Raw genomic sequence first — 12857 nt, 5'->3', positions numbered from 1 at the left:
TATGGAATATAAGAAATAGCACAGAGAATCATAGGGGAAGGGAGGGAAAACTGAATGGGAATAAATCAGAGAGGGAGACAAATCATGAGAGACTTCTTTTTTTTTTAAGATTTTATTTATTTATTTGACAGAGACACAGTGAGAGAGAGGGAACACAAGGAGGGGGAATGGGAGAGGGAGAAGCAGGCTTCCCGCTGAGCAGGGAGCCCAATGCAATGCGGGGCTCGATCCCAGGACCCTGGGATCATGACCTGAGCCGAAGGCAGACACTTAACGACTGAGCCACCCAGGCACCCCAAACCATGAGAGACTCTTAACTCTAGGCAACAAACTGAGGTTTGCTAAAGGGGAGGTACATGGGGGAATGGGGTAACTGGGTGACAGGCAAAAAGGAGGGCACGTGATATGATGAGCACTGAGTGTTATATGCAACTGTTGAATTACTGAAATCTACATCTGAAACTAATGATGTTTTATATGTTGGCTAATTGAATTTAAATTTAAAAAAAAGAAAGGGAAGCAAAAGAGGGTAGGATAGGATTTTATTGTGCAGATTTTTTTAATTTATTTTTTTAGGAAGAGGGCATAGGGTGGGGCGCCTGGGTGACTCAGTCATTAAGCGTCTGCCTTCGGCTCAGGTCATGGTCCCAGGGTCCTGGGATCGAGCCCCGCATCTGGCTCCCTGCTCGGCGGGGAGCCTGCTTCTCCCTCTCCCACTCTCCCTGCTTGTGTTCCTTCTCTCACTGTGTCTCTCTCTGTCAAATAAATAAATAAAAATCTTAAAAAAAAAAAAAAGAAAAAGAAAGAGGGCATAGTGGGAAGGGGCAGAGGGAGAGAGAATCTTAAGCAGGCTCCACACAGAGCATGGAGCCCGAGGTGGGGCTGGATTTCACGACCCTGAGATCATGGCCTGAGCCAAAATCAAGGGTCAGCCACTTAACCAACTGAGCCATCCAGGTGCTCCCCTATTGTGCAGATTTTAGAGTAAGCATAACTGTAATGTAGTTCTGTGTGATGATGAAGCCCAAAGTGTGACAGTTCTCGATAAGAACCAAAGAAAAGAGTTGGTGGGATTTAAGTATGAAATCTGAATATGGGCAGTCATGTGGGTGACCCTGGAAATGATGGGAGTTAGGAGAGCCAGGAGTGGAGGGTATATTTCACACTAAAGGCCTTGAGGAAAGTTGTGTGGGTCCCTGAGAACATGAGATGGAGGGTTCTTATTTTTGTTTTTCAGCTATTAGTTGTGTTCTGAGTTTCCTGGAGGAGGCAGTGTGGATCAAGAAGAATGTAGATTCCTGTCTCTGGCCCTGGTCATGGGGGGGTGGAGGGTGGACAAAGGGGAAAATTAAATATTTTTTTACAAACAAGGATAGTAATGGTGGTGGTTAAACCTTTTTTAAATATCTATACTACTTTACGTGGTAAGTTATCAATAAGTATTTAAACTGAACTGAGTGATAAATTATATCAAACAACAAATAAATAATTTTATTTTCCAGATCTGCTTTAACTTTGGAAATGGACTCCATTTAGAGGTAAGGAACCAAGAGGATCATTTCTGTGTTTTGGACTCAGAGGCTTAATTTCATGGAGGGCAATTTGGCTATGCCTTACCAGATTAAAAATGCACAGTCCCTTAGAGCTAGCCATTCCCACTCAGTCAAGTGCACAGAACATATATCCAGGGATGTTCAATGCAGCATTTTGTGGCAATCTAAATGTTCATTGATAGATGGTAAAACAACTTATGGTACATGAAGAATGTCCACGATGAGGTACTGAATGAAAAATCAAGGGGCAGAATAAGATGTATGATGTAATTCCATTTTTATAGGACAAAGAGCTTTATACATGTGCAACTGTAAGGTCATAAGACAAGATCATCAAGCAGTAAACAGTGAATACTCTGAAGTGTAAGAGAAAAAGTAGAATAAAGTTTTGTATTTTACATTCTGAACTGTAATGTTATTTTGCTCTTTTGTTACATAATTTAATTTTTTAAGTCCTAGAAAAATTTTTTCAACTAAAAATTTAAAAAATCAATGACCTAGTGATAACCAGTATATTCTGAAAAAAATACATGTTATATAGAGCAACACAATAAGTAAGATGATAAACCTAGTATAATAATCATTTCTGATCTTAATATACTAGGTCAGCTGTATTGAAATTTTCCTTGCATAAAATGTTTGTCCATTAAAGCCCAACTGAAAATATATAGAATAAATCTTTTCTACTTAAGGTTCTGAAAACAAAAGTGGACAGTTTAATCCTTTACCTCATCCTTTAAACAATAAATTCATTAACTGACAGTTTCACTAGATTTCAGTTAAATTGATGCCACAGGTTAGTTACTAAGATTTAGTTTTAAAACATTTAATAATTCATTTTTAAACTATCAGCCACCACAGAAAAATGAAACTTCATTTTCGGTAAGGAAAGAATTTTTGACACACTATATTATTTCTTAATTTGCCAATTTTTATGGTCACTCAATTACTCTAGGCTGTTAAAAGAACAATCCAGTGATCATAAATCTTGAAAAGATCTGGTTGGCTTTATTCAGTGATCATGAATAGGGAAGCATCCAGTCTAGGAAAGAGTTATACAAAGTAAGAGGGTTTTATAGACCAAAGCCAGCAAGAATAGGAAGTCATACACTGGGTATTTGCTGATTGATTAGAGCAGAGTCACTTTGGAGCTGGGGCAGATAAGATAAGGTCCTGAGCAGGGCAGGGCTGACTGCTTGGCCTAGGCCTTCCTTTTCTGGGAGATCCAAACACAGAAATTTAGTTAGGTTCCAATGTATTGATGTGGGGCTTAGCATAGGCCCTAAGGCATCTTAGGCCTTAGTCTGGACACTTTAATAAGCCTTTGTAACTCTTCACTCTGGGAAATCTATTCTTACTGATAAAAACAAAACTATACTGTTCTACTGGTTTAGAGACAATTTCTTGAATGCCCGTGGAGTTTGTTAGAGTGTATATACTTCCCCTTTGAAAATGAACCCTGTTAAAAAATATGAAATTTATACCTTAAGATTTGCATAACTATTTTTAAAGTTTTAGTAAATTACAGAATACCATACTAATGTTTTAGGATACTTAATAATTTTTTGACAATATTTTATTGTTGTAGGTTTTAAACACAAGAAATGAAAATACTCTGCTTCCTAAACACACTCACTTAGTTCGGCAAAAGCGTGCCTGGATCACTGCCCCTGTGGCACTTCGGGAAGGAGAGGATCTGTCCAAAAGGAATCCGATTGCCAAGGTACCTTCTACAGAGAAATAGGAAATATATGTATATTGTTGAAATATAGTGGGAGAAGACTTTTATGTTCATTTTTAAATTTAAAGAGAATAATATAATGTACTTAATGAGTCTTTTAATATTCTATATGTATTATAGAATCTGGGGCTTTGATTCACCTAAGAGTCAGGGATCTGACACTGGTTGAATCTTCGTTTAATTGAGAGGGCTACAATACTCAAAAGAGGATATTATATGTAGAGGAGGAAAAATTCTTTTTCCTGCTATCCCCCCTCCGTTCTCTGGCTGGTGCCCTATAAATTGGACTGACAAAAGACAGATTAGCAGGAGAATAACAAACAAGTTTATTAATGTGTGTATTGCTCCTATAACACATGGGAGTACCCAGAGATGAATAATTCAAAGGTTTGGTTGGAATTGGGGCTTATAAAGCATCTTAGCAAAGCAACAGTAAACTTTAGAGACGTGACAAGACAAAGGAAAAGGTCCTTGAATCTCTAGGGATGGAAAATTGTGGGAAGGTCAATATATGGGGAGCCAGTGATAGAGATAGGCTAGTTAATACAGTTCATTATGTGGATGCTTGGTGTCTTCTCTGAGCTGATAAGGGTCTGAAGTTGTCTCTGATGATTAAATTTTGTCCTTCCTGGTAGAGAAGGGAGGGAGGACACCTTTACAAATTTATGGACTGCTTTTAGGCACATAGGGGAAGGGCAGAGAACTTTTCTTGAATCTGCTTTTCAATTGCTTTCAGCTCAAATTAATACTACACCAAAGTGACATATTTGGGGATGGCATATTCTGCCACTCTACATATAAAAAGTAATTTTCAAAATGAAAAGAACTGGTATCTAATAGGGAGGGTGACCATACATCCTTGGTGTATACCCATTGTCCTGACCTAATAATTGATAACCCCCTTTCACTCTCAAAGTGTCCTATTTTTGATAAATTAGTTGGTAATCCTGCTAGTATGTATCTCGGACTTAGCATGTGCACACCTGAGCCCTTAATTTGTCCCCTGAAGCTGTCCTCCATCAGTTCTACCCATTTCAGTCAATGACACTATAATTCTACCCAGTTTTTCAAAAATGTAGCAGACACTATTAGTTCTACCTCCAGAATATATTCCAGATCTGCTCACTTCTCTCCATGGCCACCCCCATCGTCCAAGTCAGTGTCATCTCTGACCTGAGCCAGCAAAAGAGCCCCTGACCTTGTCTGCCTGCTTCGCTCTTGCCATCCCCCACCCTGCCACAGTCCATTCCCCAGAAAGCAGCCAGAGTGATCTTTTAAAAAGACAAATCAAAGCATGTTCACCCCCTTATGAAGGGCTTTCAATGTTCACCCCCAATGTTCAACCTTCCTGCTGCAGTGGAAGGAATATTCTTTACTCTTACCTGTAGAGTTCTAATACAAGACCTCCTTTCTAACTTCAGCTCCTAACAACCCAACCCGCCGCCGTCTCTCACTCTCCTACATCCCTAAACCAACAGATTCTTCCCAGCTCCTCACCCTTGGCCCTTGCTATTCCCTGTGCCTGGATTCCCCTCCCCATAGATACTTGCAGTATCTCACAGCATCAAGCCTTTGCCCAAGTGTCATCCCTTAAAAGAGTTCCTTTTTCTGCCTCACCCCATCTCTCTCTATCCCTTTCCCCCCATTTCAGCCTGGGTATAGTGCATTCCACTACATGACATGCTATACATTGCTTGCTTGTTGTCTGGCTTCCTTAGTAGAGTGTAAGCTCCCTGGCGGCAGGGGCTTAGTTCTTAGGCTCACAGCTCATGCCCTGTACCCCCAAGCAATGCCAACATCCAGTGGGGGCTCATGAGACATGTGTGAATGAATACATGTTCATATCCAAGTATTATCTTTATCGTTCCAAATTGTAAACGAGCTCCTTCAAAGGAAGAGCAGCTACAGAACAGAAGACAATGATTTCCTCTGTCTAGGAACATATTTTTTTCATAAAAGCCTTCTAAAATTCGAATTTTTAATTATGGCTTTACATAATAGTATGTATACAAGCAATTATATTTGCTGGTTTGGTTTGGTTGTCTGAGGTGTTTGAGTCATTCATACATTTTTTTTTTTTAAGATTTTATTTATTTATTTGAAAGAGAAAGACACAGCGAGAGAGGGAACACAAACGGGGAGTGGGAGAGGGAGAAGCAGGCTTCCTGCCGAACAGGGAGCCCGATGCGGGACTCGATCCAGGGACTCCAGGATCATGACCTGAGCCGAAGGCAGTCGCTTAACCAACTGAGCCACCCAGGCGCCCTCATACATTTTTTTCAATAGGTTTCTCCAAAATGCATTGATTCTTTGGGATTCAGTAAGCATTAGTTGTTCTTAGTAATTTTACATTTATAGTACATTTTTGTTACATGAGTTGTTACATATGTAAAATTTACATAAAAAGTTGTTACATATTAAAATTTACATAAGAAGTAAAAGTTCTTGTTGAATTTCCCCAACTTTCCAAATTCTCTTTGTAAAGGTAATACTGTCAACAGTGTAGTATCCTCTAAATCTTAAGAAATTCTTAAGTATGTGTATACTTACATACTCTTATGTATATACATAAATATAAACAAACCAACAGTTATGTCCACACTCAGTTTCATTTAGGTTATTTTTAACCTAAATAGCATGATGTAATATATAACTATATATATATATATATATATATATATATAACTAGTACATGAAGACCTAGAATTCTTTAGAAATACTACACACACACACACACACACATACATGTTTGTATATATATGCATATACTTGGCAAAAAACAGAGACAGACAGAAGCACAAGAGAAAGAGAAAGGCAGATAGATGGAGACAGAAGCTCAGGTAATCATGGACTGCCCCAGGTTCACCGTTCCACTCCAGGAGCAGAGCTGGTGTGGTGTAGCAGGAGGTTGGAGGCCCCCATCTGCAGTCTCCTTGGTCATTCTCGACAGCAGTTCCCCACCCCCAGTGCACGTTGGGAAACCTATAGGAAGGAAGTGTAACTAATCCCCAGGTTTCAGGACAAAGAAGTGATCAGGTAGGTGAGTGGCCATGGCTTCTAAGATGTCTGAAGAAGAATATTAAGGAACCAATAGGGGACCACAGAGACACATTTACTAATGAAGAATTACGGACACGAATGAAATTATTTATAGAAAAAAAAAGACGACTACCAAAGACATTAGAAATGGGTTAGATGCATGAATTTCCTGAGGCATTCCAAGCAGGGAAGGTGCTTGACTTTTTTAATCCTTCTATAGAAGGATGCCTTATTCAGACTTTCCAGATGATTGAATGGATTTATAGAGGTGATTTTGACACTGCAATTTTTTCTTCATGTGCTAATTATAAACTTTATTTTATTTATTTTTTATTTTTTAGAGAGAGAGAGAGAGCGCGGGGGGGAAGGGCAGAGAGAGAGGGAGAGAGAATCTCAAGCAGATTCCACACCCATCGTGAAGCCGGACACTGGGCTCAATCTCATGACCCTGAGATCACGTCCAGAGCCAGAATCAAGAGTCTGATGCTTAACTGACTGAGCCACCCAGGCGCCCCTCCTCATGTGCTAAATTTGAAATCTGTCCTCCCAAGATATACCCCTAATGATATCTTAGTTTCATAGCAACCATAAGAGGTATGCAGTAGTGTCTCCCCACTCTACTGATAGGAACACTGAGGCACAGAGAGGTTAAGTAACTCTTAGTATCACATAACCAGTGAGTGGCTGAGACAGGATTTGAACCCAGGTTCTCTGACATCAGCACATCTTCTCTTGAGTGCTTGTGTCCTCCCCCCTCCCTCCTATCAACATTATGACAACTTCAGAGGGAAATTTTCCATTAAAAATATGTGCATGTAAGTTACAGAGAGTTTAACTTGGGGCGTTCTTCTGTTATTTTCATGTTAGATACATTCTGATATTGCCATAGAAAGAGGACTAAAAATTACATACAAATACACTGGAAAAGGGATCACAGAGTCACCGTTTGGTGTGTTTGTCTTTAATAAAAACACGGGAGAATTGAACATCACCAGGATTCTTGATCGAGAAGAAACGCCGAGTTTTCTGGTAAGGAGAACAGTTTTACATTAATTAGTTTGCAGTTTTTCTTTGGTAATAGTTATGATTTGTTTTTATATTGTGGTAATTTAATTACTTTAGCTTACATTTAATCTCTTCTATTATTTATGTCATGATTTCAGCTATTTGGTTATGCTTTGGATGAAAGAGGAAACAATCTGGAGAAACCATTAGAACTCCGCATTAAAGTTTTAGATATCAATGACAATGAGCCAGTGTTCACACAGGACGTCTTTGCTGGGTCTATTGAAGAGCTGAGTGCCGCAGGTCAGAGCTTGTTAATTTTATGAATGAGTACCACCAGTCATATTAACCCCATTATGTAACTGAACGCTAAATCCTATATCTTGATGGAGGCTAAGTACTACCACAGGACAAATGGTAATAAACCTATCCCTCTAGGTTTGGAACTGCTTTTTCTGTGATAAATTCTGAAGGCTTTACGTGACATCTTTTTTTTACCCTCAGAACAGACATGGCAGGGACACCTGGGTGGCTCAGTCATTAAACCTTTGGCTCAGGTCATGATCCCAGGGTCCTGGGATCAAGCCCCGCATCGGGCTCCCTGCTGGGCGGGAAGCCTGCTTCTCCCTCTCCCACTCTACCTGTGTGTGTTCCTGCTCTCGCTGTGTCTCTCTCTGTCAAATAAATAAATAAAATCTTTAAAAAAAAAAGAACAGACATGGCAGATCAATGGGATGGGTTAGGTCTCTGTAGCAACTGTGATGCCTTGTAGCTGGAAAGTAGCCATTGACACCTCTGAACAAATGGGAGTGGCTGTGTTCCCATAAAATGTTATTTACAGAAACAGATGGCTGGCTTTGGCTTAGGCCCACTGGCCGTAGTTCACTGACCTTTGACTTACATTATTCCTATTGTCGGGTTTATTGACAACATGGTCCAATGCAGTGGTCCATGTGAAGACTTGCAGGAGAGATTTCTCTTTGATCATAATATAAAGAACTGCTATGCTTCTCCTGAATTGTTTGTATTTTACTAACCATGTATTTGTACCTGTTCATCCTTCTTTCTTTGTATTGATTATTAGAACTATTATAAATAAATTTGCAGGCTTGCCCTCTTCTTATCTTTCCTATTTCTGCACCCCATTCACACTTACTTTCTCATCCAATTAAAGGTTTTCATCTTGGTAAACTGTGATTTTGATAAGCACTTGAAATCCTTTTGTGAACAGGCTGAAATTATAAGAAAATAATAATGTACATAACTTGTGCTTAAAGTTGAGCTTCACCTTGGACACCTTTGTTTCTAATGCCAGATACCCTTGTGATGAAAATCAGCGCCACAGATGCAGATGAGCCCAATACCTTGAATTCTAAAATTTCCTATAGAATCGTATCTCAGGAGCCTGCTTATCCTCCAGTGTTCCATCTAAATAAAGACACAGGGGAGATTTATACAACCAGTTTCACCTTGGACAGAGAGGTAAATTAGTATTTTATGTTGCTCATCTTTTAAACTCTTCTTTATCTTTTCAGGTTTTCCTTTCTCTTTATTTCTTTTTAAATTTTCTTACTTTCTTAGCTATTCTTCATTTATAGGATAACTCCTAGAAATACCCTCTTCTAGTGATGTGCAGTCCAGTATGGTAGCCATTAGCCATATGTGGCCATTGAGCACTTGAAGTGTGATTTGTCCAAATTGAGATGTGCTATAAATGTAAAAAAGTCACCAGCTTGGAAAAACTTAGCATGAATTAAAAATTGTAACATATCACCTTAGTAATATTCTATTGATTGCATGTTGACACAATAGTATTTAAGATACCATGGGTTAAATAAAATGTATTTGTTTAAAATTAGTAGTATCACCTTTTTTTAACTTTTTAAAATTTGACTGTTAGGAAACTTAACATGAGGACAGCTCTGTTCTAGGGCCTTTCCAGTCAGGATTCTGTTTGCTAGAGCATCCTAAAGCAATGTTCCATAATTTGCCCTTCTGTAATGAAACATCAGGAGTCTCCTCTACCACTAATACAGACATAGAGGGAGGAACAGAGACTGACGTAAGAGTCCTACTCAGGATAATAGAAATATTCGTAAAGGAAAGAATCGTTGTAAATCCCAAATTGGAGGAAAATTTCAGTGGGATTCCTGAGCAGGCTATTCTCAAACATTTCACTTTTTTATTTCTAACTCAAAGGGAAAGTTTTAGATGAAAACAGGAAATAGAAGATTTTTTAAATGCTACATACATGAAGGTTTTAACAGTGTGCACGAGGAAAATGTGGATGATCCTAAGAACACTGTATTGTCATCAAACATAAGTCATCATCCAGGTGCAGTCACTATATTTTGTATTACTTGGGAAAATGATTTCATTTTGCCCAGAGAGGGAGAAGATTGTGCCCAACATCGCTAACAGGATCTCTGTAAAACTAAAGAATGTTATTACTCCCTAAAATTCTACTCTGTACCTTTCCACATAAAATTACAATGGAAAAGTATTATTTTTAACTATCCTGATTTGTGACAAGCTGCTGTCTGTGAAGTAGGGCAAGTGTAGCCAATAACGATGTCTGTCACTTATTGGGCATCAACCATGTGCCAAGTGCTATTTGAAGCCTTTTACATAGATTAACCCATTTAATCCAGCTAAAAACTCTGTGATGCAAATCCAGTTATTATCCCCATTTTACACAGAAGGAAGCCAAGGGTCAGAAGGATTAAGGGTATATCCAGCACAGCTAGCAAGTGACAAAGACAGAATGGAATCCAAGCAACTGGCTCCAGGGCCTTAGTTGTCCTGACTTGCACTGAGCTGTTCTGTCCCACACAGGACCCCCATGCATTGGCACTGGCTGCCCCCGCTTTTTCTTACACTCCAGCATTACCAAATGGAGCCCCCATAAGGGGACCGTGTGGAAGAGAAGGGCTCACTTTGGAATAGCATGTGAGACATCATTCTCCAGGACAGGTTCTCTAAGAATCATCTCTCTCAGAATGTTTGGACAAAGTCAACCACATTTTTTCCTCACCAGCCAAGTTTTCTTGGGGACTAGGTTTTCCTTGCTTAATTCTTAGCTAAAAATAAAGAGAGAACCAATTCCTATAGTCACCCCCCCCACTCCGCATCACTTCCCTGTAGAGCAAACTACATTTTGAATGGCACTTCTTTGTGCACAGACTATTTTAAGGAGGGACTCATTTCCTGATAATGTCACCAATGCCATATTTAAGAATTTGACTACCAACAAATTCTCTAGGCTTTTTCTGGCTTCTAGAAATGCTCTGACGGCAAATAAACAGCATCTTCACATGAATAACAGATCATAAAACATATTTATGAATAAAATATGCTGTGGTTCATTCTCTTGATGATGAAATGAACTAGAAAGACAGATTTGGGAGTGATCAATTTTCACCCCAGATGGATATTTTTCATTGCCTTGCAGGAACACAGCAGCTATACTTTGACGGTAGAAGCAAGAGACGGCAATGGACAAATTACAGATAAACCAGTAAAACAAGCTCAAGTTCAGATTCATATTTTGGATATCAATGACAATATACCTGTAGTCAAAAATGGAATGGTAACTATTATTTTTATAACAGATGTATCTTCTTTTTTTTTTTTTTAAAGATTTTATTTATTTATTTGAGACAGAGAGAATGAAAGAGAGAGAGCACATGAGAGGGGGGAGGGTCAGAGGGAGAAGCAGGCTCCCCGCCGAGCAGGGAGCCCGATGCGGGACTCGATCCAGGGACTCCAGGATCATGACCTGAGCTGAAAGCAGTCGCTTAACCAACTGAGCCACCCAGGCGCCCACAGATGTATCTTCTTACTCATATTTTAGTCCTACCTAAAAATACATCACTTACGTTTGTGCTACATTAAAATAAAAACCCTATGTTCATGTTTTGCAGACTGAATGGGTAGTTGAAGAAAATCAAGCCAATGTAGAAGTTATGCGCATAAAAGTGTTCGATGCAGATGAAATAGGCTCTGATAATTGGTTAGCAAATTTTACATTTGTATCAGGAAATGAAATGGGTTATTTCCACATAGAAACTGATACTCAAACAAACGAAGGAATCGTGACCCTTATTAAGGTAAGCACTTAGTGTTCAAAATTGGAATGGGAAAAGTTGGTGCAGAGAAAGAAATGATTGTATTTTAAGCCTCAAACACTTAGGAGTGCTTTATATACTCAATCGACACCACATTTGAGATTGGAGACCTCGCTGTTTGCCCCAGTTCTGTAGTTAGCAGATGGTCACACTACAGTCCAAATTCAGATCAGGGAACTTGAATCCTAATCTGACAACATGATACCAGCATCATTATTGCTCAGCACATTTCCTGTCTTTCTTGCAACCTGTGTCTGACTGGGGCATCCTTACATCATGACCTCTTGCCTCTACTAATTATCCCCAATTTATTACCTCTTATTTGATCAACTTAACATAAAGCCAGACCTCACTAATAGCATCTAAAAACAAAAGCTGTAATAACTTGACAAAGCTTGAATCCATTTGTCTTCATACTTAACTATGCCTAAGAGTCACCTTGTAAAGTTATATGCCCCAAATGCATGTTCCTGGGCCCCCTGATCAAGTCTGTGGGGTGGAGCTCAGGAACATGCCTTTATAACAGAAATCCACTTGTGATTCTAATGTAAGTGGTATGAGGGTCACATTTTGAAACACAGGGGCCTAACTTCTTGTGCTTAATTGAATCAGTGAAAAAAAATAATCTTATTAAGCATATGGGTCTTATACATTTGAAATTTATTACCCCCACAGAATTTTTTTTAAAGATTTTATTTATTTATCTGACAGAGAGAGAAACAGCAAGAGCAGGATCACAAGCAGAGGGAGTGGGAGAGGGAGAAGCAGGCTCCCCGCCGAGCAGGGAGCCCGATGTGGGGCTCGATCCCAGGATCCTGGGATCATGACCTGAGCCAAAGGCAGATGCTTAATCACTGAGCCACCCAGATGCCCCTACCCCCACAGAATTTTTTAAACAAAAATTATAGGATGGATTTTTTTATCTAACATTATAAGTAAGGAAGAATGTCAATGTATTTTTAAATGGCTTACAGCTTTCAAAATACTATTGCATTAATCACACACAAAGTTGATTCCAAAAGTTTCTAAATTTTTACAAAAACTTAATACATGACAGAGTAGGTAAAGTCCAACCATAGAGAGAGGAATAATGATAACAGAATAGAGAAATATTAACTTGAATTTTCATGGTAATAATTATGTGCACCATTTACTAATAGGCTATTGTATGCACTTAGACTACCACTTATAAAGCAAAGGAAAATAGAATAAGATTACCTCATGTTTAAAGGGAAGACCCATTTTATGATTATGCAAGAAGTGGATAATGGCATCAGAGACAAATAGATTTGCCTCCTTATATAGAAGTAAGCAGTCCTCTTAGTCATAGAATATGAGTACAACCTTGCTAGATGCTTAAGACAAAAAGCCAATAATACATAAGGAGAAAGT

The 12857-nt window shown here is 39.0% G+C and overlaps 1 protein-coding gene across 1 annotated transcript in view; it reads left to right on the top strand.

The window, feature by feature from the left end:
- DSG2 (desmoglein 2) overlaps positions 1–12857 on the top strand; it is a 49766-nt gene that overhangs the window by 18728 nt on the left and 18181 nt on the right. Inside the window, exons 2-8 of the mRNA XM_034995808.1 lie at positions 1503–1538; positions 3142–3276; positions 7201–7362; positions 7497–7641; positions 8654–8820; positions 10790–10927; positions 11262–11447. Of these exons, the coding sequence (XP_034851699.1) occupies positions 1503–1538; positions 3142–3276; positions 7201–7362; positions 7497–7641; positions 8654–8820; positions 10790–10927; positions 11262–11447 (969 nt within the window). The remainder of the gene's footprint in view (positions 1–1502; positions 1539–3141; positions 3277–7200; positions 7363–7496; positions 7642–8653; positions 8821–10789; positions 10928–11261; positions 11448–12857) is intronic.

This window comes from Mirounga leonina, unplaced genomic scaffold (assembly GCF_011800145.1).
Source record: "Mirounga leonina isolate KUSES-001 unplaced genomic scaffold, KU_Mleo_1.0 Mir_93, whole genome shotgun sequence".
Taxonomy (NCBI): domain Eukaryota; kingdom Metazoa; phylum Chordata; class Mammalia; order Carnivora; family Phocidae; genus Mirounga; species Mirounga leonina.
Note: the sequence above shows the minus strand (reverse complement) of the source record. Positions and strands in the feature narration are given on the sequence as shown.